This window comes from Saccopteryx bilineata, chromosome 10 (assembly GCF_036850765.1).
Source record: "Saccopteryx bilineata isolate mSacBil1 chromosome 10, mSacBil1_pri_phased_curated, whole genome shotgun sequence".
NCBI classification, from domain to species: Eukaryota; Metazoa; Chordata; class Mammalia; order Chiroptera; family Emballonuridae; genus Saccopteryx; species Saccopteryx bilineata.
The window spans coordinates 33,746,578-33,773,957 of record NC_089499.1 but is presented as its reverse complement, the minus strand read 5'-3'; the positions used below and the strand labels follow the sequence as shown (position 1 = coordinate 33,773,957).

Here is a 27,380-nt window from a genome sequence, read left to right as displayed (position 1 = left end):
CCTATTTATTCATCCAAGACACGCTCAACGCTCAACACAAAGCCAGCCTCCTCCCCGCTTTGATGACATAAAGCGGACTCAGTTCTTTCACCATATTCCACAGAGGACCAGAGCCACGTGAGTATCGATTCTCCACAAAACTGGGGTTGGGGAACCCGCACACGGAAACCTTTCCTGCCTGTCCAAACCAAGAGCCCTGAGTTTCTTGGACCCCACCCTGGACCCAGCAGTGGTCATGTGACCCACTGGCTGTCAGCTGTGGATACTCCCAGCCTCAGTGATTGTTGTGGGAAGGCAAGAATTAATGACCCATCAGTACCACGGAGACGTCATTCTGGAACTTTCTTAAAACAATTAGAAAGAACTCCCCTCCCCCCCCCCCAAGAAAACTGAGTGGATTGGGATGAAAGCCTGCATGCAGCACAAGGCAACCATCTTGGCACCACGAGGGCAGAGCCTGGAGGGAGGAAAGGAGAGAGGGAGAATGGAAGTCCCAATAACACTGAGCTTCTCGGCCTCATAATGTTTTACAGTCTAATCCTATACTCCACCTTCCCCAGAGCCAAACTAGCACACATACCCCCAACTGTCACCATTGCTTCATGTTATGTTTAAGCCAGCTGGAATTGGATTTGTCACTTGCAATCGAATTAAGCCTTTTTGAAAAATATATTGAAAAATAGCCTTAAGGTAGTCATATTTCCAGAGAGAAGGAGGGGAGGGTCAATCTACAGTCTGTACCACAGCAAAGCACTGCACTTAAACACAGTAAAGTGATGGGGGGCTTCTGCCTCTGACAATAAAGCCTTGTTTATAGGAAGCAGAACAAAGGGAACTTAATTCAACCTAACTCGCATACAACTTTGACTCCATCTTAATGCTATTTGTCCACACCTTTAAAGACAGCTTGCCCCCATTGTACCTGTGGTTTTTGCCTTATTTCCTAGTTCAAGAAAATACTTGACTGTGGGCCTCCATCTCCTATAATTACAGGCAAATGTGTCTCCCAAAACCAGAGTGGGGGTTCCCCCCAGGCATGCCCAGGGAGGAGAGCGCTGGCTGTTTTCCCCATGGTTAATGACCCAGGGAGGGAAGCGTCAGAAGCACAGACTCATCCCAGCAGAACCAGCAGATCTCACCAGTCAAGAAAAACAAGCCGCTTACTCTACAGGGCTGTTTACCGCTGGCTTTTTTAGCTCAGCACTTGAAGGAGTTCTAAAAGGGTTCCCTCTGCTTGGATGAGGCCTCAGATCTTCGACTCTGAAAACTGTGTCGCATCCATTATTAGATGACTCAGACGGAGGGCAATTTATTCAAGCAAAGAACTGCTGAGGGTGGCAGTCTCCCTGTGTGAATGTGTCAGTGTGTCAAAAATACAGCTCTGGATCCGATAAGCATGCCAGCCAACCCAAGCCAGCCAGCGCGCCAGTGAGCCGTGGAAACAGGGGGCCAGGGAGCACCACACAGGGGACAGAGTCCCTGTTTTGTGGCCAATCCACTCATTGAAGCCTCAATTATCTCACCTGTAAACTGAAAATGACAGCCTTTCTACTTCACAAAAGTGTCCTCAGAACCAAGCGGGATTAAGATGGGATGGATGCCAAGATTTTAAAGATAACTGTCCTACAAATTAAAGATGACACCATACTTCAAAAGATCCTTAGTGAGGCCATTTATAAATGCACGGCTTTCAGTGTGCGGAGAAAGATCTCAAGGGCATTGTCTGAGCCTCACACCAGCCTGTAGGACCGGCTTGGCAAGAATGACCCTGCCCAGTCTACCGAGGGAGGGAGAACTGGGGCTCAGGCGGGGGGCCTCTGGGCCTGGAGCCGCACACAAATGTCAGACTCCAGACACAAGCACAGACCTTGAGCCTTTCCATCCAATGCACCCTTCACTTCACCAATGGTCCTCCAAGTGTGGTCCAGGGGATCCCGGGCTGGGGGTGGTCCCTGAGACTTTCCCGGGAGTCTACATTCATAATTAAGTGAGCCTTATTTGCCTTTTCCACCTTCATTCTCTCACGATTCAGTGGACTTTTCCAGAGACTATCTGACAATAGGACATCACGAGAGACGGAACGCAGGAGGAGACATTCTTGTCATAAGTCTTTTTCATTTAAGGAAATAGTTGCTTTTAATAAAACCTATTATTTCTGTTAACATGTTATAGGTTTATCTTCTTTTCTCTTACGTGAATCAATACAAGTTTTGAAAACTTCTCAATTTTTAATGTGGCAAGTATGATAGGTATTGCCTACAAAAGGAGCAGCTCTCTGAGGTACTCCGTGATTACAAGAGTGGAAAAGGGGGACCCGAGGCCAAAAAGCATCATCTCGGCTGCTGTGTGGCACCGAGCCACACCCGGCCCCAGGGCCCGCCCTGCAAAGACCCTTCTCATGAGAGACACCGGTGTATTTGCAATAACAGTGAAGTAATTATTCCTTCTCCAATCCTTCTTTAACCCTCTGAGTAGTACGAATCTTCATGCACCTCCTCGTGCCTCCTGACCATCCGGAGTACAAACAATTTATTTTAAAAATGTGTAAGGCAACATTAAAAAAAAAAGGCAAATGTGCATTCTTCTTGTTTCCATAAATTGGTTATCAAACAAACATGATTTTAAGTTAGTAAAACTGGAACTGCAACTAATTTCATTGTTTGAAAAGAAACTCACTCCCGGGGGTCAGCGAGCGTGAAAAAAACTCACTGCTCAAAGGGTTAAAGCTTCCATGGGTGTTACCTTTTCTTCATAGCATCTTATATGCACTTTTTGGCATTTTCTTCGCTTAAACTCCTTTTTAAGAAGGGGGTGGCTAGCCCAGGCTTGGAGCCGTGCACACAGAACGGACTCTGCCACTCTCTGATAAGCAAAACAATAAATCCACTGAGAACAAACAGCATTGCTTCAATAGTCGCTAAACCATGCCATTACAAGTTGGGCACTTTCATTCATATACGCCTTCAGTAAAACTCTTGCTTTAAAAAAAAAAATGCATTTCCCTTTCATGGTTTTCCACTTAGAGGTATGAATTCTCCTTCACAAACTGAAGTAAAAAGTATGAACCAATTTAAAGGAAAAAATGGAATAAATAGCACATACCGAAAACAAGGCTAAGGCACAAATCACGATGGCAGCAGGAGAATAACTAGTCAGGATCGCAGAGGACCGTTCTAGAATTGCAGGGTAAAAGGCACTCCTGGAAACATTCTGACTTACTGACCAGTTATAAGATACCGGCAATGTTCTGAAGTTTACAACAAATCGTGTTTTCTTTCCACCCATCCAATCTATTCTCTAAAGCACCCATGGTAGCTACTAAAACACACAAAGAAACAACTTGAAACAGAGCCGGGTAAAAAGGGAGTAAGCAGTCTCTAGTGCGGTCTGACGGAACGCTCTGTGATCATAGAAATGTTCTCTACCTGTCTTGCCCAGTACAGAGTCCACTGACCACATGTGGTTATGTGCAAATTTGAAATGTGGCTAGTGCAAATAACAAACCTTTTAATTAAATTTTAATACATTTAATTCAATTCAAGTGGCCACACAGGGTTTGTGGGTGCCATATTGGACAGCACCAGTATAGCTCCTAGACCCAGGACTTCACGTTGCTTCTTTCCTTTGAGATCGCCCACCCAGTGCTCCTCGGGCCCTCCGGCTGGCTGCCTTCTCCTCTTGCCTCTGCCCATTTTTTCCTCCTCATCCCAGCTCCCACAGAGTGGCTTTCCTAGGCCTGTGAGAAGAGCCAGGACGATGTGATTACATTCTCAGGAATTTTGAGTCGAGGCAGAATCGGAAAGAATGTACCAGGGTAGAGCTAAAGCCAAGTTAGCCAAACCAGAGAGGTGCAGAGCCAGGAGGAAGCAGAGGCGGAGGAGCAGGGGGACAGAAGGCCCCCAGGGAGCGGGAGCCAGCCCGCCACGGGCCGCCACACTCCCGACTGCTGCGCAAGCCCATTCCACCTCTGCCACTTTCATCCAACCGGAAGACCCTGGTTAAAACAGCTCCAAAGGGCTGGGAACATTCATGGGAAAGGGGGAAAAAAAAGGGAGGAAGAAAAGACCAGGCCCTTCATGTTGGGAAAAGTCAGAATCACTATTGGAGACCAGATGCCTAAGTCCCCTCCCTCTGACTCCCTTTTCCCCCCATTTTGAGCCCCGAGTCCAGTAGCAGAAGCCTCTTGGGTTGTTAGCCAAAGCCCTCACTTCCTTCTGTGGGGACCGTCCTCCACACCTCAGGCAGAACCTTGCACCCATATTTCTGATACAAGAGACGCTCTCAGGGAACAGGACCGAGGAACCCAGAGGAAGGAGTGACAGCGACAGAGATGGCGGAGAGTGAGAGGGAAGCAAATGAGAGAACATCAGGAGGCAGCAGGGATGGGAGATTATCTAGGTGCCCATCTCTAATCCTGAAATTAGATAGATAGCTGCATTAAGTTATCAAACCACGGCACTTTCAAGAGTGAGGAGGGGCCCTATCAATAATTATGCTGGGACAGACAAAAAAACAAAATTATGCTGAGAGAACAGACTTAATCCAAGACTGTCAAGGCGAACTGGGATGTGTGGTCTCCCTAGGCCTAAGGTTCACTGATGCTTTCCTCCCTCGGGTTACCTGACAGGCTCCCCTAACCTTGCAGAACCCCCGCCCTTTTATTTAAACTGTTTGAGTGGTGGTGGGACAAAGTACTGGGAGTTCCCATCCCATCTGCAGACCCAGAGGCAGGCCCCAGGCAGCTCGAAGACCTTGCTGACAAGGCCAGATCCTGTTTCCTCTTCCCACAGCACCACATTGTCTGTCTTGGTTGTAACCCAGCCAGGGGCTCCTTCCCCCAAGAGGGAAAAAAGGAAAGTAAGAAAAGATGGCAGTCAACAGTATTCCCTGCTGTAAGTTTCCCTCTTCTGAGGTTAACAAAGGTCTTGGAGCTTTTTTGAGGCCTGAGGGGAACTGCGTTCTTCCTAGGCACAAGGGCTCTCTGGTTTTGAAGCTGATTTGACCGTAGACTATTCCCAAACAGGCACGTGAGCACCCAGTCCCATCCTCCTAACATCGCAGCCTGCCGCAGTTGTCCTGCCCCGCTGGACCACACAGATCTCTTTGAAGCATTGGTCAATGTCAAGAATTCCATATCCAACGGCAGGCACTGCCATTTGGAGGCTTCGTTAAGGCAGTTGGCATATCTGGGAATAAGGAAGACTTTAAAAATTTTTTTTAATTTAAAATAATTTCAGACTTAGATAAAAGTAAGGGTAAGACGCAGGCATAATGCCCCTTTACCCTGAAATATGTCAGTTTACACTTCCTAAAGATAAGGACATTGTCTTACATGGGTCAGAGTACGAGAATCAAAATCAGAAAACTAACATTGATACAAGGCCATTAATCTGATCTACGACTATTCAAATGATCAACTGTCCCACTAGGGTCTTTTTTTAATAAAGAGGGGAAAATATTGTTAGGGGTCTAGGATCCAAACCCAGGATTTGCACCTTGTATTTGGTCACCATCTTTCTCCTGTCTCCTTTCATCTGGAACAGTTCTTTAGTTTTTGTCTTTCATGGCCTCAATATTTTTTTTTTTTTAGTAATATGAGCCAATTACAGACAATGTAGAATGTCTGTCCATTTGGAAAAGATTTATTTTTCACTTCATCTTTTCTGTTGATGTTGATGTTGATGTTACATAGGAACAAGTCATCCAAAATGGAATTAAACCAATTTCTATTTTTTAAATACATACAGATCCAAAGTACCACAAAGGAAAAAGAAATACATAAACCGTTTAAAACTTGGACACAAGGGTCAGTCCTAAGAGGCCCTGGGGGAGGGGGTAAAGTTACATAACCCTACACACACATACACACACATACACACACTCACACACTCTCTCACACACACACATACACACACTCACACTCTCTCTCACACACACACACACTCACACTCTCTCCCACTCACACACACACACACTCACACACTCTCACTCACACACACACACTCACACTCTCTCTCACTCACACACACACATACACACACTCACACTCTCTCTCACTCACACACACACTCTCTCACACACACACTCACACTCTCTCACACACACACACTCTCACACACACACACTCACACACTCTCTCACTCACACACACACTCACACTCTCTCTCTCTCTCACACACACACTCTCTCTCTCTCTCTCTCTCACACACACACACACACACACACACACAAAGTTACATAACCCAACACACTCCAGCATGCACTCAAAGCCAGGAAGACTAACGAGGACCCAATACTTTTTCATTCATGGCCAAACATGCTTTTAAACCCACCGGATTCTCTGTGTGAGAGAAGGCAGAATTTTAAAAAGAGAGAGAGAGAGAGAAAGAAGGCAGAATTGCTGAAACCAGGGTTTTTTACTGAGTTCAACAACCAGGGAACGATTTTCATGTTTACACCAAGAAACATAACATACTTCCTCAACTTCAAACCCCACTTTTTTCAAAAATTCCTAAACGTTAGATTAGATGGATTATACAATCAATACGTGCATTTATTGGGGTAGTGTTTCAACCACCTCCCCAAGCTCTTATGCAATATGAGGTCCATTTTATAACTAATACGAGTTTTAGAATTGGTCCTCTGGAGAGTTCGTGGCCCAGCCTCGGAAAGCTCCCGAGATCAGTTAGTGCAGCCTCTGCTGAAGCACACATCCACCCACAGCATTCCAGGCAAGCTGGCCGGCTGGCCTCTGCTGGCTTCTGGCTAACCTTCCTCCTGACTGCAGCTAATCAGGATGGAAAGAAAGGAGGGCGCAGGATGCAAAAGAACCAAAGTCAAAATCCACTGCTGTAACTTTAGAGACATGAAGGACAGGATCAGAAGAAACAGAGAAAAACACTGAAAGTGGTTGCTTCCTGGAATAGAACCGGGGGTGGGAAGAAATTGGGCAGAGGACTTACATTCTCCATCAAAACTTCTCTGGGGCTTAAAACAAACAACTAAACAACAACATAAAACCTATGTGTAAGCACTGCTTTGCTAAAAATAACATTTTAAATAACTGTAGCATAGACTGACCAAAGATCTCTTATATCTTTCATATCATCAAGCTGAGGGTGATTTATAATTAATTCAGCATGTGGCTAGATTAAAACCAAAATCCCAGTCATACAACGTCAGGCCTAGAATAGACTCTGTCCCTCACTTAGCTCAAACATTCTCACTTCACTGAGGAGGTCACTGAAGCTTCAGGAGGTACAACTCCTCTCCCATGGATGGATACCTGGGGAGTGTCAGGGCAAAAGCTGAAAACCGGCCCTGGCCGGTTGGCTCAGCGGTAGAGCGTCGGCCTGGCGTGAGGGGGACCCAGGTTCGATTCCTGGCCAGGGCACATAGGAGAAGCGCCCGTTTGCTTCTCCACCCCCCCCTCCTTCCTCTCTGTCTCTCTCTTCCCCTCCCGCAGCCAAGGCTCCATTGGAGCAAAGATGGCCCGGGCGCTGGGGATGGCTCCTTGGCCGCTGCCCCAGGCGCTAGAGTGGCTCTGGTCGCCGCAGAGCGACGCCCCGGAGGGGCAGAGCATCGCCCCCTGGTGGGCAGAGCGTCGCCCCCTGGTGGGCGTGCCGGGTGGATGCCGGTCGGGCGCATGCGGGAGTCTGTCTGTCTCTCCCCGTTTCCAGCTTCAGAAAAATACAAAAAAAAAAAAAAAAAAAGGCTGAAAACCTAGCCCCCCAAGTCCTGACCAGAATTCTTTCATCTCACCAGCCCGGGCGGGGACCTCAATGTGCACACACCTGCCAACTACCGGCGGGTGTGGGCTCCAGACTCAGAACCCTGGGTTTAAACCTTGGCTCCTAGTGGGCTCCAGACTCAGAACCCTGGGTTTAAACCTCGGCTCCTAGTGGGCTCCAGACTCAGAATCCTGGGTTTAAACCTTGGCTCCTAGTGGGCTCCAGACTCAGAACCCTGGGTTTAAACCTTGGCTCCTAGTGGGCTCCAGACTCAGAACCCTGGGTTTAAACCTTGGCTCCTAGTGGGCTCCAGACTCAGAACCCTGGGTTTAAACCTTGGCTCCTAGTGGGCTCCAGACTCAGAACCCTGGGTTTAAACCTTGGCTCCCCGCCCCACTGGCCAATGACCTGGGAGAACTGACCCCACCTTGCAGTGCCTCCATTTGTTATCAATGCCCTCAAGGGCTGTTGTGAGAACTCTGCACACAATGCTTAGCATAAGCTTTCAATAAATAGTGGTGCTTTTTCTGTAGGAGCCATTATACTACAAAAGGCAAAGGGAAGAAAGGAAACGACCAACATTTGTTGAACATTCTAGGTTAGGAACCGGGCCAGGCACTCTGCAAACATCAACTTATTCAATCCTCCACAGTCATGCCAGATTGGTGTTGCCCTCCCCGTGTTAGAGGGAAGGAAATCAAACCCCAGAGAAGCTAAACACCTTGTCTGACCGCACGGCTAAGAGGCAGGTGAAAATTCAAGTCCAGCTCTCCGTAACTCCAAAGCCACGCTTCCTGCCATCTCATGCTATGTAGTTTAAGTCTCTATCCGCTCCAAAACAGGTCCTCTTGCTTTTTTTTTTTTAACCCCACGTTTCACAACATTAAAGCGTGGTTTGCTTTAACAAGCTTCAACCTAGGCAGTAGATCCATTTTCCAGAAAGCTTACGCAACACCGAGATTCTATTTCCCCCATGGAGAGAGAGCAAAACCGGTGGCAGGAGGAGAAAGCGGCAGGTCAAGAACTGCCCAAAGAGTTTCAGAGCCTTCTCCCTGGATTTATAAAGTGTCTGCCTCACGACCGCACTTTCGGCTCTAGGTCCCACTAATATTTTTCTAACAGGCATTTAAGCCATGTCATGATTTTTTTCTCAAAACTTTTAAGAAGTGGGAAAAGCAGCAAAGAGTTCCCTATCACACGATCCCTAGCTCTGCCAGAAACTGCTCCCTCTTGCTGGTTTGTTGAAGGGTCACTGGGAGTCCTAACCAAAGTCCATGCTCTGCTGGCTGGTTAACCATTAAAGCCACTTGAGAAGGCACAGTACAATGTGGTCATTTATGAAGTGAATGAAAAAGGATGGCCCACAGGCCTCAAAACCAGTCAGTGTGCCTGTGACGGTTTTCAAATGTGGCTCAAAATTCTTTGGCACTACTGACATCGAGAAATAAAGCCTATGTACCCTCATCTTGAATTTGAGTGAGCTCAGGGATGCCTGGGACAATAGACTATGATAGAGGTGCTACTACAGGACTTCCAAGGCTCAGATAGAAAAAGTCAGGGTGCTGCCAACTGGTCATTTCGGGATGGTCACAGTGGGGGCAACCGGATACCACAAGGAGGTCAGAGTGCCTGAGACCCCCGTGCTGGAAAGGTCAGATGTAAGCACTCCGGTTGACAACCCCAGCTGAGCACCCCAGCAAGAGCCAGCGTCCACTGCCAGACCCAGACGTGGGCCTCCTCGGACACAGTCCAGGCGAGCCTTCAGATGGCCACCGCCCCAGCTGACAGCTGACCCCAACTGCACCAGAGACCCTCCTCAACTGAGAACCGCCCAGCTGAGCCCTCTCCAAAGTCCTGCCACACAAATCACGGGAAAAATAAAGCAGTAGCTGTTAGCTATGAAGTTTTGGTATAATCTGGCAGGTAGACATAGGAACCAGAACAATGAGAAAGGAAACAGCCATTTCGTCTCTTCTAACAAAACCAAAAAGCAGGGAGAAAAAAGTGAACATCAAATCTGCAGACTTCAAATCTATCGGGATGAAGCTGAATCCCTCTGCAACGCCGACAACAGGAGGGGAGGGTGGGTGAAGACAACCAAGTGCTCCTCATTGTGGTTCGGCTGAGCCTGATCCCATACGATGAGTTTATCCTAAGTGGGCTTGACTGCGGTTACAACAAACAACGCATGCTCTTCTCATTGTCTCTCTGCTAGCAGTTTCTCTCTGTCACAGTAAACTGAATAGTATCTCTCAGATACTCCAGCAAAACACAGCAAAGGAAAAAACCAGGCAGGAACAGAACAACAGTTTTTCCCCTTTCTTTTAAGGAAATGAAAGAGGCTGACTCTCTGAGCTCTTGAAGAGCTGCTTTGCAAAGGATCCCAAGACATGTGGTGAAGGTGCTTTGCATAAAAGTGACAGTCTTGACTGTTGAAACATCTATGTGGCCAAAGACAGAGTAAGGAACTCTCGAAGAAGAGAGAGCTGGACAAAGATAACTGAGATACCCACCAAAGGAAGAGGTTCTACAAATGTTCAGTTCAGCCAGCCAACCCCCCCCCACACACACACACACACACACACACACACGACTACTACAACGACGTTAAAGGGCCTTACAATAAAGGCTCAGAAAGAGCCTGGCCTGTAGTGGCGCAGTGGGATAAAGCGTCAACCTGGAAAACTGAGGTTGCCGGTTCGAAACCTTGGGCTTGCCTGGTCAAGGCACATATGGGAGTTGATGCTTCCTGCTCCTCCCCCTTCTCTCTCTCTCTCTAAAAATCAATAAATAAAATATTTTTAAAAAAATAAAAAATAAAATAAAGGCTCAGAAAGAAAAATAATAGCTCGGGCAGCCCTAGTGACCATCAGTAGATGAGGGGATTAAAATAAAAGCCAGTCCAGGCTTTAGCACAGTGGATAGAGGGTCGGACTGGGATGTAGAGGGCCCAGGTTCGAGACCCCGAGGTCGCCAGCTTGAGCGCGGGCTCATCTGGTTTGAGCAAAGCTCACCAGCTTGGGCCCAAGGTCGCTGGCTCGAGCAAGGGGTTACTCGGTCTGCTGAGGGCCCACGGTCAAGGCACATATGAGAAAGCAATCAATGAACAACTAAGGTGTCGCAACGAAAAACTGATGATTGATGCTTCTCATCTCTCTCCGTTTCTGTCTGTCTGTCCCTATCTATCTCTCTCTCTGACTCTTGCTCCATTTCTGTAAAAAACAAAATAATAATAATTTTTTTAAAAAAGCTGTGGGGCCCTAGCTGGTTGGCTCAGTGGTAGAGCGGCAGCCTGGCGTGCAGGAGTCCCGGGTTCGATTCCCGGCCAGGGCACACAGGAGAAGCACCCATCTGCTTCTCCACCCCTCCCCCTCTCCTTCCTCTCTGTCTCTCTCTTCCCCTCCCGCAGCCAAGGCTCCATTGGAGCAAAGATGGCTCCGTGGCCTCTGCCTCAGGCACTAGAATGGCTCTGGTTGCAACAGAGCAATGTGCCAGATGGGCAGAGCATCGCCCCCTGGTGGGCATGCCGGGTGGAACCCGGCCGGGCGCATGCGGGAGTCTATCTGACTGCCTCCCCGTTTCCAGCTTCAGAAAAATACAAAAAAAAAAAGCTGCGGTACATTTATACCATGAAATACAACTTGTCTATAAAAAAGAAGGAAATCTTACCTTTTGCAACAGCATGGACGGACTTGCAGATTATTACGCTAAGTGAAATGAGCCAGTCAGAGAAAGACCAGTACCCTTTGAGTTCACTTACATGTGGAAGCTAATGAACAAAATAGAAACAGACTCATAGGTACAGAAAACAGACTGACAGCTGTCAGAGGGGAGGTGAGTTGGGGGGGGAGGGGGGACTGGGTGAAAAAGGTGAAGGGATTAAGCCAAAAAAAAAAAAAAAAAACACCTCATCGATACAGTGTGGTGATTACCAGAGGGGAAGGGAAGGGGGGCAGAAGAAAGTACAGGGGGTAGATGGTGATGGAGGAGACTGACTGGGGGTGGGGAACACACAACACAGTGCACAGATGATGGTTATAGAATTGTACACCTGACACCTGTATAATTTTATTAACCAACGTCACCCCAAGAAATGCAATAAAATTCTTTAAATAAACTAAAGGAAAAGAAAAAGAACGGCTCAATAGTAAAAGGCTGCAGTCCACAGGGACCACGGCTCTCTGCTGCCTGGAGAATTTTCAAGTTCCATCAACCATGGGGACAGCCACCAATCCACTGACCCCACAGTCAACCTCCTCTTGATGTGCAGAACCCGAGGACACCTTGGGAAGAGGGAGGCACCCTGGATAACCTAGGGACAGTCATGTCACTGTACATGCCTAGGATGGGTTTCAGCTGAGGGGCCAGGAAAGTTTGTGTATTATCTCCTTGGCCTTTATAGCTTAGAAAGAAGACACCTTGATTTTTTTTTTAAGGCAACAGAGACAATATTAGATATTATAGAGCTATTTCTGCGTTCTAGTCAACAGCCCATACTAATGACATTTTGCTATGTGGCTACAAGTGAATAAGATTGTGCAAGAGAGCCCGTGTGCCCATAAGTCTATTCATTTAGAGATGAGGCAAATACTCAAACTCACATAGTAACTAAGTTTGAATATCTAAATATTCTTTTTTTTTTTTTTTTTTTCTGAAGTTGGAATCAGAGAGAGACAGTCAGACAGACTCCCGCATGCGCCCGACCGGGATCCACCCGGCACGCCCACCAGAGGCGATGCTCTGCCCCTCCGGGGCGTCGCTCTGCCGTGACCAGAGCCACTCTAGCACCTGGGGCAGAGGCCACATAGAGCCATCCCCAGCGCCCGGGCCATCTTTGCTCCAATGGAGCCTTGGCTGCGGGAGGGGAAGAGAGAGACAGAGAGGAAGGGGGTGGGGTGGAGAAGCAAATGGGCACTTCTCCTATGTGCCCTAGCCAGGAATCGAACCCGGGTCCCCCCCCACGCCAGGCCGACACTCTACCGCTGAGCTAACTGGCCAGGGCTAAATATTCTTAATATTTGAAATGTTTTCCACTATTACATCTCGGTGATTATTTTGTATTTCATAAATGAGGGTTTCTTAGCTGTAGACAATCCTAACATGCCTTTAAGGCACTTTGCAGCCCTCCCTGAATTACCACAATGAGAGTCTAACAATTCAGTAATTCACTGAGCAAGCCCAGCAAGGCAGGGACTACCCATTTGAAATATTTTTCCCTCTAGCCTTCACAGAGTTCCTAAAATTCCTTTCCTAGAAATTCATTCGACTTATAAAGACATTTTTTTATAATAGTGCTTCATTCTACCCCCATTCCCTGCCTATGAAAAATGATAAAATATGGTCATTGGAAGTTTAGAAAAATGTCAAGAAATGAAAAATAAAAAATCACCAGCATTCTTAGCAACTAGCAATAACCACTAGCAACATCTGAGGGTACATTTTTCTAGAGCCATGCTTCACAAACTATGTGGAAATAAGTGCCCTTCCAACCTCCAACCCACCGTGAATCAACACTCCTGTAGAATATAATTTAAATTAACTAGACAAGTGAAATGCTACCTCATCGCCCGGTGATGTCATTTTCTTTTTTTTAAGTTTCTCAATTTCTCTATTTACTTCACCTTAACTAGTAACAAGCAATTCACTATCTATAGACCACACTATGAATCCCTCTGTTCTAGACGTTTCTCTCATTTGCACATATTCATTTATTGTATACATGGTTTTATATATATTCTACATATAGTTTTACATACATTTTATAGTCTATTACCTAATCTTCCTCCCACTAAATAGAACATGGCCATTTGTCCATATTCACACACGCCATCCTTTTTTAATGTGAAAGGCCACTCTTAAAATGCCAAACTCGGCCCTGGCCGGTTGGCTCAGCGGTAGAGCATCGGCCTGGCGTGCGGGAGACCCGGGTTCGATCCCGGCCAGAGCACACAGGAGAAGCGCCCATGTGCTACTCCACCCCTCCCCCCCTCCCTCCTCTCTGTCTCTCTCTTCCCCTCCCGCAGCCAAGGCTCCATTGGAGCAAAGATGGCCCGGGCACTGGGGATGGCTCCTTGGCCTCTGCCCCAGGCGCTAGAGTGGCTCTGGTCGCGGCCAAGCGACCTCCGGAGGGGCAGAGCGTGGCCCCTGGTGGGCGTGCCGGGTGGATCCCGGTCGGGCGCATGCGGGAGTCTGTCTGACTGTCTCTCCCCGTTTCCAGCTTCAGAAAAAGAAAAAAAAAATGCCAAACTCTCCAAGCAGGGCAGAACCTTTGACCTTCATGAGCTAAGACCTCCGTAAGTGAGGGATTTAGGAAAAGGCAAGGACACAGGTAGTAGTACTTTCTGAATGTCACACTTGTGTCTTGGGGCGGCTCTTAATTCTAAGCAAAAACTAATATTCATTCCGACATTCATTGCACCCCTGTGTGTAGACACTGCATGAGACACTGTGGACAAAGAGATGGGGAGGCCAAGCCCTCCCGGCAGGGGCCACATCTCGTGGGGGAGCCAGACAAGTAAACCAGTGACCATAATACAGCCTGATGAACATGCACTAGGTGAGAAGGGTGCTGGGAAGTGCACGACACAGGGAGTGGCTGGGCAAGACAGCCTCTGCGCCACGCCCCAGAGATTGGGACTCAGCAGGTCTGGTGGGGCCCAGGGTGCTGTAATTCTCCCAGGTTCCTGTCACGCTGAGGCTGCCGGTGCAAGGGGCACACTCTGATGGCACTGCTCTAGAGCGGCGGGGCACAACCAAGGGTCATTTTGCACCCCCAGGGACACTTGCAAGTCTGGAGACATGCTTGGTTGTCACAGCTGGAGAGGAGAGGTGCTGTTATTGGCGCCTACAAGGCACAGGCCGCCCCCATGGAACAAAGAGCTGTCTATTCCACAGCGTCAGGAGAGCTAACACTGAGCAACTGCTCTGGAACAAAACGACTGGACTCTATGCCTAAGCTTTGTTATCAGCAAAACGGGGCTGATAAATATCTATCTCACGAAGGTGTTCTAAAGATTTGGTGAGCATATGTATGAAAAGGGCTTGCCGCACGGCTAATTTTCATCATTAGCATCATTACTGTCGAGGGGCAGTTAGGAGACAAAAACAGATAGAACGACATTCCAGGATGGACACAAAACCCTTCCTGCAAGCACCCACCCTACTGCAGCCCTCACCACCCTGCTCAGTAACAGCGATAATATTTGATAGCTTACTCCACACCATCACTGGGATGAAGAAACCAAGGACCAGAGACATGAAGTAATTTGCCCAAGATCACACAGCCATGGAGGGGAGATCTGTTACTATTCATTCACTTAAATATCTATTGAGCATCTATGATATGCCAGAATCCCAGGAGAAGACAGATCCTAACAAAGCAGGCCTAACCAGAAACAAACCGATTTCCGGATCCCAGCAGACCCATCCACAGAGCAGTGCCCTGTTGCTCCAGAGAATGCCAAGACCATGCCCCCATCATCCCAGCCTGTACAAGCCCTCTCTCTGACCCCTGACCCAGTGCCATCCACTGACAAAACATCATGGCGGGGCCTGGGGAAAGAGAGCAGAGCCATTACCAGACCCCATGGCAGGCCAGGCTCCAAGGGACATCTCGTCGGACACTTGTCTGTGTCTGGCACCCAGCGGGCCTGGGCACTCCCTGCAAACTCACACACAGGAGACCTCTCCTTCACCAGGCTACACAACTGTTAGAGCACCCTTCACACAAAGTGTCTCCTCTTGTCCTCCAGGCCACCCAGGGACATGGGCAAGAATCACAAGTCCCCATTTCTTAGATGACAAGACTCAGGCTCCCGGGGGACAAGTGGCCTTAAAAGTCAGCAGACCTCAGATTTTAACCCAACACCACCCTATGTCACCAATGCCAAGATGCTCCACCCACCTCTTCCCCATGGCTTTGGGTAATTTCTCCCCTGACTATAAAGTAGTACAAACTTTATGCAAGTAATTCAGAAAATAAAGAAAAGTATAAAGACAATAAATGTCACTCATCTCACCTCCCAAAGTGTCATTGGTATGTAATCTTCTCCAGGCAGTTTATGCACACAGACATATTTTAAAGAAGAGCACCCTACTACTGACTCTTCTGGAATCTGCTTCTTCCCATTTAGACGTCTTTCTATGTTAACAACAGGCTGTGTCATCATCTTCAGGCCTAGAACATGCATACCATTGCATATGTATAATATTCATCTACATATTTAACCAACCCCTACTGATAGTATTCAGATTTACTATGTCCATTTTTAAATAATGCTGCAATGAACATTATCAAACCTATATCCTTGCCCAGTTATTCCCTTAGGATAAATTCTTACAAGTGCAATTGCTGGGTCAAAAGTTATACCCCCTTGACATCCTAGCAATGGCTTTGGGGGAAGGGGGGGCAGGGACTGCCACTGAAGCAGAAAGCTCTAAGTCCTACCTTTCTGGTGGCCAAACTAAAGGTCTGAGCTGTGGGAACAGCGGCAGCAGCCCCAGCTTGGGTCCCCAGCAGCACCTGCTGTTTACCTTTACCACCAGCCCATGGTCAGAGTCACAGCCCTCCTAAACCTCCCCGTGCCATCAAGTGCAGGGATGGCTGTACTGTCTTCCCTCTTCCTCCTCCACTTCTAGGCTACTCGGGATGTTAACGATCTCTCCCAAATGATCTGGGTCTCCAGGCTTCAACTCTGATGCCCCCTATTCTACAAAGACCCTCTGGCTTCCCGAAGGGCCCTGCATCCCTCTCACTCCATAACTACGTACTCGGATCCAGGAATTGGCAAGCTCTTCGGGGCAGGGACTGTGTCTGAGGTCCAGTTGAGGGACCCACACAGGACTCAGCCACAGGACGGGCTGTGTTATTCACGTGAATGCCTCTAGGCCAGGGGTTGGGAAACCTTTTGGGTGAGAGAGCCATGAACGCCACATATTTTAAAATGTAATTCTGGGCCCTGGCCGGTTGGCTCAGCGGTAGAGCATCGGCCTGGCGTGCGGGGGACCCAGGTTCAATTCCCGGCCAAGGCACATAGGAGAAGCGCCCATTTGCTTCTCCACCCCCCCTTCCTTCCTCTCTGTCTCTCTCTTCCCCTCCCGCAGCCAAGTAGCCAAGGCTCCATTGGAGCAAAGATGGCCCGTGCGCTGGGGATGGCTCCTTGGCCTCTGCCCCAGGCGCTAGAGTGGCTCTGGTCGCGGCAGAGCAACACCCCGGAGGGGCAGAGCATCGCCCCCTGGTGGGCAGAGCGTCGCCCCTGGTGGGCGTGCCGGGTGGATCCTGGTCGGGCGCATGCGGGAGTCTGTCTGACTGTCTCTCCCCGTTTCCAGCTTCAGAAAAATACAAAAAAAAAAAAAATGTAATTCCGTGAGAGCCATACAATGACCCGTGTACATTACGCATTATCCAATAAAAATTTGGTGTTGTCCCGGAGGACAGCTGTGATTGGCTCCAGCCACCCGCAACCATGAACATGAGCGGTAGGAAATGAATGGATTGTAATACATGAGAATGTTTTATATTTTTAACATTATTATTTTTTTTATTATTAAAGATTTGTCTGTGAACCAGATGCAGCCATCAAAAGAGCACATCTGGCTCACGAGCCATAGGATCCTGACCCCTGCTCTAGGCCAGTGTTTCCTTGAACCAGATCTCACCTGAGTCCAAAGAGGTCAGGGCCCCTCCCAGCCCGCACTGGGCAACCTGCCACCAGGCCCGGAGCTTGGTGACAGTTTCAAGAAATGGTTCTTCCTCACTTCCCCTTACCCATTTGTCACTTCAAACATTCTCTTGTCGTTTCTTCAAAACACAGCTGAAGTCAGAGGGCCTTCCTCCAGTGCACAGCCACTCACATACCACACACACACACACACACACACCACATAAACACACAGCACCACCCACATCCCACACACATGGGTGTCAAAGTGCTCCGATGTGACAATACTATCCTTTCAGGAAAGAAACTCTCTCTTACCCTGACTTGTGTGAATAATCCATTAGAGAGAGGCCAGACTGCTTCCAATTCACCCGACCTTCCCTCTCCCACCCTCAAGTTTCCAAGCTCAGAACTTTATTTTATTTTTTTTATTATTATATGGGGTTTTTTGTTTGTTTGTTTTCTCAAAACTTTATTCTTAAGAGGAAATGTTTGCTGGTTTCTGCATGGGGGAAAAGGCAGATTCTGGGTACGGGCCTCATTTCAGTTTGGGGAACACAGATGTCTAGAATCAAATGCTTTTCCAACTGCCCTCCAAGTGTGCCCAGACACTGTCCCATCCAGCAGCGAGGGACAGGGCATGACCAGTTTCCAACAACTGCTTTGCCTCTCTGGGGAAGGGCAGGCTGGAAAAGGCAGCTTTTGATCACTAGGAGCCAGAAAAGCTGTATGTGGGTAACTAGGTCTGACTGTGTCTGTCCTCTGTCTCCTTCCTCTTCCTCCTCTTCCTCTTCCCCCTTCTCCTACTCCTCCCCCAGTCCTTCCTCCCCCCTTCCTCTTCCTCAGCAGCAGCATGCATACTTGCATGGCCACACCTGAATGACCACTTCTCGCTCTGAATCTCTCCTTTTCTTCTACTCATCGCCCACCCCATCCCCAGAGCACTGGTTCCCCCTTGCTTGGTCCTCAGCCAGGCCACACCTTCAGCTTAGCACTGGCTGTTCCCTCCGGTTGGAATGCTGTTCCCTCTCAAATGCTGTTCCCCTACCTAGCCTGGTGGTTCACTCTCTCCACACATGCTTTCAGGGACGTCTTTCTCACCCATCAGTGTATCCATAAAGTCATGGTGCACTTTTGACCAGTCACAGAAAAGCAACAAAAGATGATAGAAATGTGAAATCTGCACCAAATAAAAGGAAAACCCTCCCAGTTTCTGTGGATGATGTGGCAGCATGTGCGCATGCGCAGATGATGACGTAACACCGTGTATACAGCGGAGCAGCCCATGGCCATGCCAGTCGAGATGTAAACGGTACAGAGGAAAGTTCAGTGTGTTCTGTGGCTCGCTAAATTTGAATCTGTGACCAAAGTGCAACGTCAATATCGGCACGTTTATAACAAAGCGCCACCACATAGGAATAACATTACTCGGTGGGATAAGCGGTTGAAGGAAACCAGCAGTTTGGTGGAGAAACCCCGTTCTGGTAGGCCATCAGTCAGTGATGAGTCTGTAGAGGCTATACGGGATAGCTACCTAGGGAGCCCTAAAAAATCTGTGCGTGAGCCCACATCGAACTGCACTGAATAGGTATGAAACTGGGAGAGTTTTCCTTTTATTTGGTGCAGATTTCACATTTCTATCGTCTTTTGTGGCTTTCCTGTGACCGGTCAAAAGTGCACCATGACTTTACAGACACACTGTAGAACACCGTACCCCTCGTTCCTCCTCTCCCCCACACCCACACTGCCAAGGCCCCTTCCTGACCTGTTTTTCTCCTTAGCATACATTGCCAGGTAACTACTGTGATGTTCACAACTGCATTTGCTCCCTCTCCATAACATAAGTGTCAGGAGGACAGGGAGTTCTGTCCATTCTCTTCACTGCTCTCTACCCACTACCTAAAACTGTCCTTAGCACAGGGGTACTCAATAATCAGGGGTGTGTCTGTGGGAATATGCCTTTAGTTTCTTAATATGAAACATCAGGCTTCTATCCAAGGGCCTCTCTGGTTGAAAGGTTACTCCCTTCAGCTGCTTGAAAAGGCTGGCCCTCTCGATATCAATCAGAGTGCAAAGGGGACACAGCACTGTTCAAACAAGGTCAGAGGCAAAGCGAGGTAGCAGAAAGCGGCAGAGAGCCAACTGGCGACATGCAGGTGGCCGGCATCCAGAGGCCTCTTGGTAATTGCCGATTTAAAGAGCCGCGCCTTAGAATGGGATACTAAAGGTGAGGCCAGTTCTGCACCTCAGCCTACCGCTGCCCAGAGACAACTAAGCCACGTTCTATGTGTGAAGCTGAAGCCAGCGCAAACCTGGTCACCAATTTAATCAGTCAGAGTCAGGAGGGGTGCTGGGCACTCCAGATCATAATCACCAGGGAAAGGAAATGTGGACAGCACAAGACCCTCCTCTAGAGCAGTGGTCCCCAACCTTTTTTGGGTCACGGACCGGAGACCCAAAATAACTAAATAAATAACTTCCATTATTTCCGTTTTATTTATATTTAAGTCTGAACGATGTTTTATTTTTAAAAAATGACCCGATTCCCTCTGTTACATCCGTCTAAGACTCACTCTTGACGCTTGTCTTGGTCACGTGATACATTTATCCGTCCCACCCTAAAGGCCAGTCCGTGAAAATATTTTCGAACATTAAACCAGTCCGTGACCCAAAAAAGGTTGGCGACCACTGCTCTAGAGGGTCAAAATTATTTCAGTCAATCCTCATTATTTGCAGGCTCCATACTCACTAAAATTTATAACAGCTCCCAATCAATACTCGTGGTGCTTCTACAGTCACTCGTGGACATACACAGAGTGGCAAAAAGACTGTCACCCAACATGCACGTTCCCAGTCTAAGTCCAGCTAGAAGACCCTCTCTCTGCCTTATGGTTCTGGCTCTCATACTCTAAAAACTGTCCCTTGTATGGTCCATGCAGTGCCACGGTTTTTGCATTTCTATGTTTTCTGTTGGTAATCACGCTGGTTAAATTGGCCCCCAAGCCTAGTGCCCAAGTGCTGCCTGTGTCCCTTAGCCCAAGAAGGCTGTGACAGGTCTTACAGAGAACTCGTCTGTGTGTTGCACAGGCTACATTCAGGCATAAATCTTTGTGCTGCTGCCATGAGTTCAACATTAGGGAATCAATACTACGTAGTCAGTAAAGCGTCTTTAAACAAAAACACACATAAAAACAAGGTTATGTATTGATTCTTTGACAAAAATGTGCCGAGAGGCTTGCGGGATCCTGATGTGGGGTCAGGGTCCTGCGAGCCTCTGGCCACGTCTCCCCTCCAGCAGCAAGGCTTCAGTCGTCACTAACTCAGTGTTCACAGCGACTTCAGAGAAAACAACGACCACGAGTAACGAGAATCAACCGAGTATCAAACTGCTCTGCTTCCTGTCCCACATCCTTTGGCACGCTCCCCTCTGCCACCCCCGCTACTCGTGCCATCTGCTGCTCTTTGCAGCATGGACGCCCATTCTGCAGGCTTCTGCTCAGGGGCAATCGGCGACTCCTCTCTTACAGCCTGCCCCAACGCTCTTTTACCGTAGGGGCTACAATCCGTAACTATCAGCCACCTCTCCACTCCTCACCCCCAATCAAAATCTCAACTCCGGCCCTGGCCGGTTGGCTCAGTGGTAGAGCGTCGGCCTGGCATGTAGAAGTCCCGGGTTCGATTCCCGGCCAGGGCACACAGGAGGGGCACCCATCTGCTTCTCCACCCCTCCACCTCTCCTTCCTCTCTGTCTCTCTCTTCCCCTCCCGCAGCCAAGGCTCCATTGGAGCAAAGATGGCCCGGGCCCTGGGGATGGCTCCTTGGCCTCTGCCCCAGGCGCTAGAGTGGCTCTGGTCGCAACAGAGCAATGCCCCGGAGGGGCAGAGCATCGCCCCCTGGTGGGCGTGCCGAGTGGATCCCAGTGGGGCGCATACGGGAGTCTGTCTCACTGTCTCTCCCCATTTCCAGCTTCAGAAAAATACAAAAAAAAAAATCTCAACTCCCTGAAAGGAAGACCTTTGTCTCGTTCACCCACCTGTCTGCAGTGGCCCCCAATAAGTGCCTGACACAAAGTTGCGCCCAGGGCCTGACTGAAGAGCCCAGCACAGACCCACAGCGACACCACACTCTTCTCTGGGCTCTGGGAGCAGACAAGCGCCCAGAGAGCCACACAGGATGAACACCGCTGCTCCTCTGAGAGTTTGACTGGAAACACCAGTGAGACCCGGGCTGCCCAGTGCCACACAGAGCTGAGTGGCCAGTCCAAATGATGTGCTCTAGGTATAAAACAGGCACCAGATTTTGAAGAGTTCATATAAAAATATCTGTAAAATATCTCAATGACTTTTCATATTGATTCCATGTTAAAATGATACTATCTGGAACGTTCTGTGTTAAAAGCAATAGAGTAAAATTAATTTCAGCTGTTTCTTTTTACTTTTTAATGTGGCTACCAGGGCGCTTTAATTGCTTACATCACTTGTACTATATTTCTGAGTCCATCTTGGTTAAAATAATACCATGGAAAGGTCAGCCAGCGACACAGGCCAGCTCTGACCACCTCTTTGCTGCTGCCAAGTGCACGCCAGAGCAAGGCAGGAAACACCTGTCCTGCGCCTTCCTGTGTCACACAAATACCAACGTGGATTCAGAAAAAGGATTCAGAAATCAGGGCTAAAAAGAGTTTCACAGATGAAACAATTTTACCCTCAGAAGGTAAGTAAGCACTACTTGAACAGTGGCCAGCATAGCATAGGCACACAAACACTTGTTGAATGAATCAATCAGTCCTTTGGAAAAAAAAACCACAAAAAACAGAAATGCTATTTCCAACTTGTCTATTCATACTGGGGATGGTAGAACATGACAGCTGGAAGGGATATGGCAATGGCCAGGCTCTGCAATGTCACTGCTCCTCTGTCCTCACCTGAAGAGGTTGTCACCACCTCCCTACTTCCCAGGCCTGTGCTGTCCACTAGAACTTTCTACGATGGTGGAAGTGTTCTCTACTCTGTCCAAAACAGTAGTTCTTGAGCTCTTAAAATGTGGTGACTGGGACTGAGGACCTAAATTATTCATCTTTAACTTGAATGAATTTAATTTAAATTCAAACAGCCACAGTGGCCAGATAGGACAACCCGACTTCAGGCTGTTACGACATGATGGACTGAGACAGGGGTTGCGAAACACTTTGTAAATCCCTGCAGAAATGGCAGGGCTTTTGTTGTTGCTAAATGTATTGTTACAAATTGGAGATTCGGAGAGATTTCTGTTGCCCAACAAAGAAACTCGATTCATCCTGAGTGAAAAGAATTCAAGTACACACTCAGATCTGACTCCACTTGGGGGAGAGGGCAGCCAGTGTCCATAGATAAGCTACAATCACAATACAGAAGTTAACCCTTCGTACACAGCTCAGAAAACAAGCTCTGAACCCCCATTCCCACCTCCAGATTTGGTACCTCCTGGGCCTTGGGCACGGCAGGCAGGCAGGAAGTCAAGGTTGTCAGTGTGTTGCTGGTAGACTGCATTCCTATCTCCTTCACCCTCACTCACCTTTGGGACCAGATGTTTCCTGCCCTCTCTGCAGACCTTCCCTATTTCTCCTACTACAGAAATAGGTCCTCCCAACAGCTCCCCGTGTTCCTTCAGCTCTGACAGTCATTCACAGGCTCTCAGCGATAGGCGGGGGGTTGTTCAAACCCACCGATGGATGGTGAAACCAACCACTGCTGAAAAGAGATGGGGACTAATTGGTAGCTGTGAAGAATGCTAATCTGTTTACACTCTAGGTTGGGAGATGTTTATGAAATGCAAATCAAGTCCTAGTCTCTGCAGACTCTTCACAGCAGGAAAGCCCTTTCCCAGTCTAAACAGCTTTTCCTTACCATTAAGATAATTATATTCTACACACAAGCAGACAATAAAGAAATGAGCAGGGAAGTAGAAGTGGGTGAATTATTAGAGCAGGAAAGTAAAAAAAAAAAAAAAAAAAAAGGTTTAAGTCTGAGAAAACACACATTTCCAAGCACAATGTAAGGAACCGCCCTAAATTACTGAAGAGGTTTTTGTGAGCGAGTTCATTTCTCTTTTCTCCATCAAAGAGTCCATCTGATTTTCCCCCTCCGCTCTTTAGTTCTTCCACAGACACATTAACTTCAGGGCTTTACGCCTGCGTACAGCTCTTGGTTTTGGCCCCACAGAGCGTCCATGATGAAACACATGTGAAATTGGATCCACATGTGTTCCACCCACAAGCTGGGCTCAGTGGTGTACTTTATCCTGTCAGACAGCAGGCTGTTGCTCAACTTCGAGGAGGGGACGCCAGCCATCACCCTCCAGCTACTAAAACAAAATTAACCATTCCGGTGTCAGTTGGACTGACACCACTCCAAGAACAAGGACCCAGCTCTCTGTACCTCAAGTTCAGTCTCCCGTCTGTTGATGTCATCCGTGGATTGATTTAACTTCTCCAATTCTCCCTAACAAAGAAAAGAGGGAGAAAAAGATTTAAGGGATCGTTATTTTGTTTCTTGTATGACTCGGCCCATTACCTGCAAAAGGAACTCCAGCAATCTGTGGGACGAGGGAGGAGACAGGCATTAATTCTCAAGGCAAACAGTTGAGTTTTAGCTGGAAGAGCAAATAAATGCCAGCATTTCTGAAAACGTTTTCTTGATTTAAATGTCATAAGGTCCTAGGAATCTGTCTTCTCATAGAAGGTCAAAGATTTATTCTAGGTCTGTGCCTTCAGGTGAACCCACCTGCTACAAATGGTTCAGGGGCCAAATCAAAACAGGACCTTCTGCTTTACAGCAAGAACTTTGCAGAATAAAACAATGAAAGAAAATAAACAAGGCCAAGCAAAAGTATAAACCCAGTGAAATGGTTTCAATCAAGGGCAGAATTCTGCCTTTAACTCATTGGTGGTTGAGTATTTTTCTATAAAGACGATAATCTTTTCAAGCCTCCAATTATTTATTCACTCTCTCTAGGTATTAAAAGGAAAAAAACTACCTTTAAATAAACATTTACAAAATGAAATTCTGTAAAAAGTACCCAGCATGAAGTTAACTCATTTTACTCTGCAAACAAAGGATCTTGTTAACAGAATTCCCGTATCAAGAAAACAATAGTAGTTCAAAATGATTAATAAAATTTCTAATGCAAACATTTCCTAATCTTTATCTTGCTAATCTGCCAAAACAATTCATTTAAATCAAAACAACTAAGTTAAATGAGCTTTTAATTGATCTATACATTGAAAAATCAATTAGGGTTCCAGGAATTGCAAAACATACTTAAAAGCAATATATATATATTTTTTTAAAAAAAACGATTTATGGAAAGGGTAGAAAAACAGGTCTTGAAAAAGGGATTTGCTGTGCTTTTTTGCTTGGAGGGTTAAGAGGTTAAGCTGTCACTCCTCGATCTCGGCTTGGAAATTGTTTTTAATCATCTCTCTTAGAAATGGAGGCGCAGAGATCCAGGCCAAACCCCTTGCCATCTCCCCGCGTCAGCTTTGCGCATCAGTTGTTCCGGATTTCTGTTCACACTCAATCTCATAACAAGGAAAAGCTGGATTTTAAACCGTTTGAGGCCAAGTGCAGGGTTGAGCCAGTGGTGACAATAAACCCTTCAGTTTGGTAACAATGAATCAAAGGAGGAAGATGGCTCAGGCCCGGCACCTGTGCCAGGTGAAGCCTCGGAACCCAGGGCACCGGTGCCAGCCCACGCTGCAGGGCGGACAACGCCCACCCGGCGGCCAATCCCTCCTCCCAGGGCAGAAGGCCGGGCAATGCCCACGGCGCCGGGAGCCTGGCCAGGGTACCCCCATACTCGCATGGCGCCCCCACCCCCTTTTTCCCTTTGTTGCACATCCACTGAACCGCTGGGCACGCTGCGGCGACCCCAGGATCCTCCCCAAAGTCTGCGGGGGGGATCCCCGCAATACAGTCAGGCTGCACCCACGCGGGCACTGCAGCCTCCCCATGAGCCCAGTGAAACAGGGTTCAGACCCTCTCTTCTTGCCCACAGACCGCAGGCACTGGGGACTGCGAGGCGGGTGTAGGTGTCGATGCCGACCTCCGCGGCGGCCCTCGCGGAGCCGGGAGTCGGGGCGCCCCTCGCGCGCCCTACCTGGATCCGGGGGTCCACCTCTTCTTCCTCCTCCAGCTCTTGCTCCATCCCCTCTTCCTCCACCTCCTGTTCCTCCAAGTCCCGAGCGGACGGCTGGAGCTCAGCCGGCTCCTCCGAACGGCTCCGCTTCAATGCCGCGTCCATGCGGGCAGCCGGAACGCGAACCGCGCGGCGGGCTTCGGAACGTCGGCTACGGTCGCTGCAGGCTCGCCCGGGGCCGTCTCGACACAACCCAGCACGGGGGGCCAGCCGCCGCAGCAGACCCGGGGGAGGCGCCGCTCGCCGATGCGGCTCTCTCCGGCCGAGGCGTAGCGGAGGAAATGGGTGCGGCCGCCCCCTTTCTGCCGCGGCTGTCAGCGCAGCGCCGCCCGCTCCGCCCCCGTCCCGCCTGGGCCGCCCTCCGTGCTGCTCTGACTATTCCTCCTAGTTACCCCGCTCACAGTCACAAAAACCCAGCCCTCTGAAAACCTCCGCCCTGGTGAAATAGGGGCCCTCACCCTTGTTGAACTCAGCAGCCCGAATATATCACAAACTACCCAATGTCGGACGCCTACTTTCGGAGCAGCTTTCTCCCTCCTGGTCTAAGGCAAATTAACTGGATGGAAGGAAATTTGGGGGCATTTCCAATTTCTGAAGTCACCTTTAGAAGCCTGAACCCAGTGGCCCTGGACCAGTTTCAAGACTCAACTCAACCCCCTGTCAGTAGATGCCCAAAGCAGGTTTCTCTCCTTGGGAGTACCTTGGGAATTGTAGCCTCTTGAAGACTTTTACCAGGAAAGGGAGTGGAAACGGATGCTCACCTAGACACAGAAGTTCAGAGGGGAATCACCTGCTGCTCTATGCACAGAATCCTTGTCCAAAGGCTATGGCCCGCCGTGGGCAGAGCTCCATACCCAAACAGCTGTGCTTTCATAGTTGTGGGCTGCTCCTACCTGAGCAGCTAGGCAGCATGGAAAACCCATGGATCAAGGATATGGGTGGATGGGTACAGCCTTTTCAAGGAGGCATAAATGTAACCTCTGTTCATGGGCACACTCTGTCCAAGGATTTATGAACTGGTAAGCTCTCCTGCCCACCCAGAGCTTCCCTGGCAAACTCAACATCACAAAAGGCCAAAGATAGAAAGGGCATATCTGTGCTGTTATAAAATGTCAGGACCACTGTGATGTCAGGGGAGCACAAGATGAGATGACCGTAGCAAAGCAGGAAGGACATTGCCACTGGCCACAGCTAGTGTCTCCTTCACTACAAAATTGCAGAATGTGCATGCACACTTTTCACGCAGAGCCTTGTGGCCCAGCGGCTCTCTGAATATGGAGGACAAGCTTGCTTGGGAAAGGAGCTTCTTGATGAGAGCCTGTCATTAAAGCCACCTTGGAAAACCTGCTTCTGGCTGTCTTATCAGAAGTTACAATACATTGGAGAGTTACTCCTTGGGCAAGGTACCACCCTCCATCAGCTGGCACTGTGGTACACATTCAAAGGAGATTCGTCCTATCCCCTACACAGAATACAGGTACTTGCCATTGTTTTGTTTCTGAAAAGGTCACACCTATGTATTGTTCTTTTCTTTTCTATTGATTGTTCTTTAAATCAATGGAGAGTTAGCCATTTTTTAAATTGATTTTAGAGACAGAGAGATGAAGGAGGAGAGAAAGGAAAAGAAACATTGACCTGTTGCTCCACCCATTCATGAATCTATTGCTTGATTCCTGTATGTGCCCTGACTGGGGATCGAACCCCCAACCCTGGCGTATTGGGATGACACTCCAACCAAGTGAGTGAGTGAGTTAGCAACCGACTAGGTTGAGTTAGCGATTCTTTGAAAGATGTTCTGAAGTTCCTTGATTTTCCA

At 48.4% G+C, this 27,380-nt stretch overlaps 1 protein-coding gene across 1 annotated transcript in view; it reads right to left on the bottom strand.

The window, feature by feature from the left end:
* Window positions 1–25,906, bottom strand: part of SH3BP5 (SH3 domain binding protein 5) — a 75,006-nt gene extending 49,100 nt beyond the window's left edge. Inside the window, exons 1-2 of the mRNA XM_066245941.1 lie at window positions 25,526–25,906; window positions 23,806–23,868 (exon numbers count right to left, since the gene is read on the bottom strand). Coding sequence (XP_066102038.1) covers window positions 23,806–23,868; window positions 25,526–25,669 — 207 coding nt within the window. The 5' untranslated portion in view covers window positions 25,670–25,906. The remainder of the gene's footprint in view (window positions 1–23,805; window positions 23,869–25,525) is intronic.
* Between the last annotated feature and the right edge of the window lie 1,474 nt (window positions 25,907–27,380).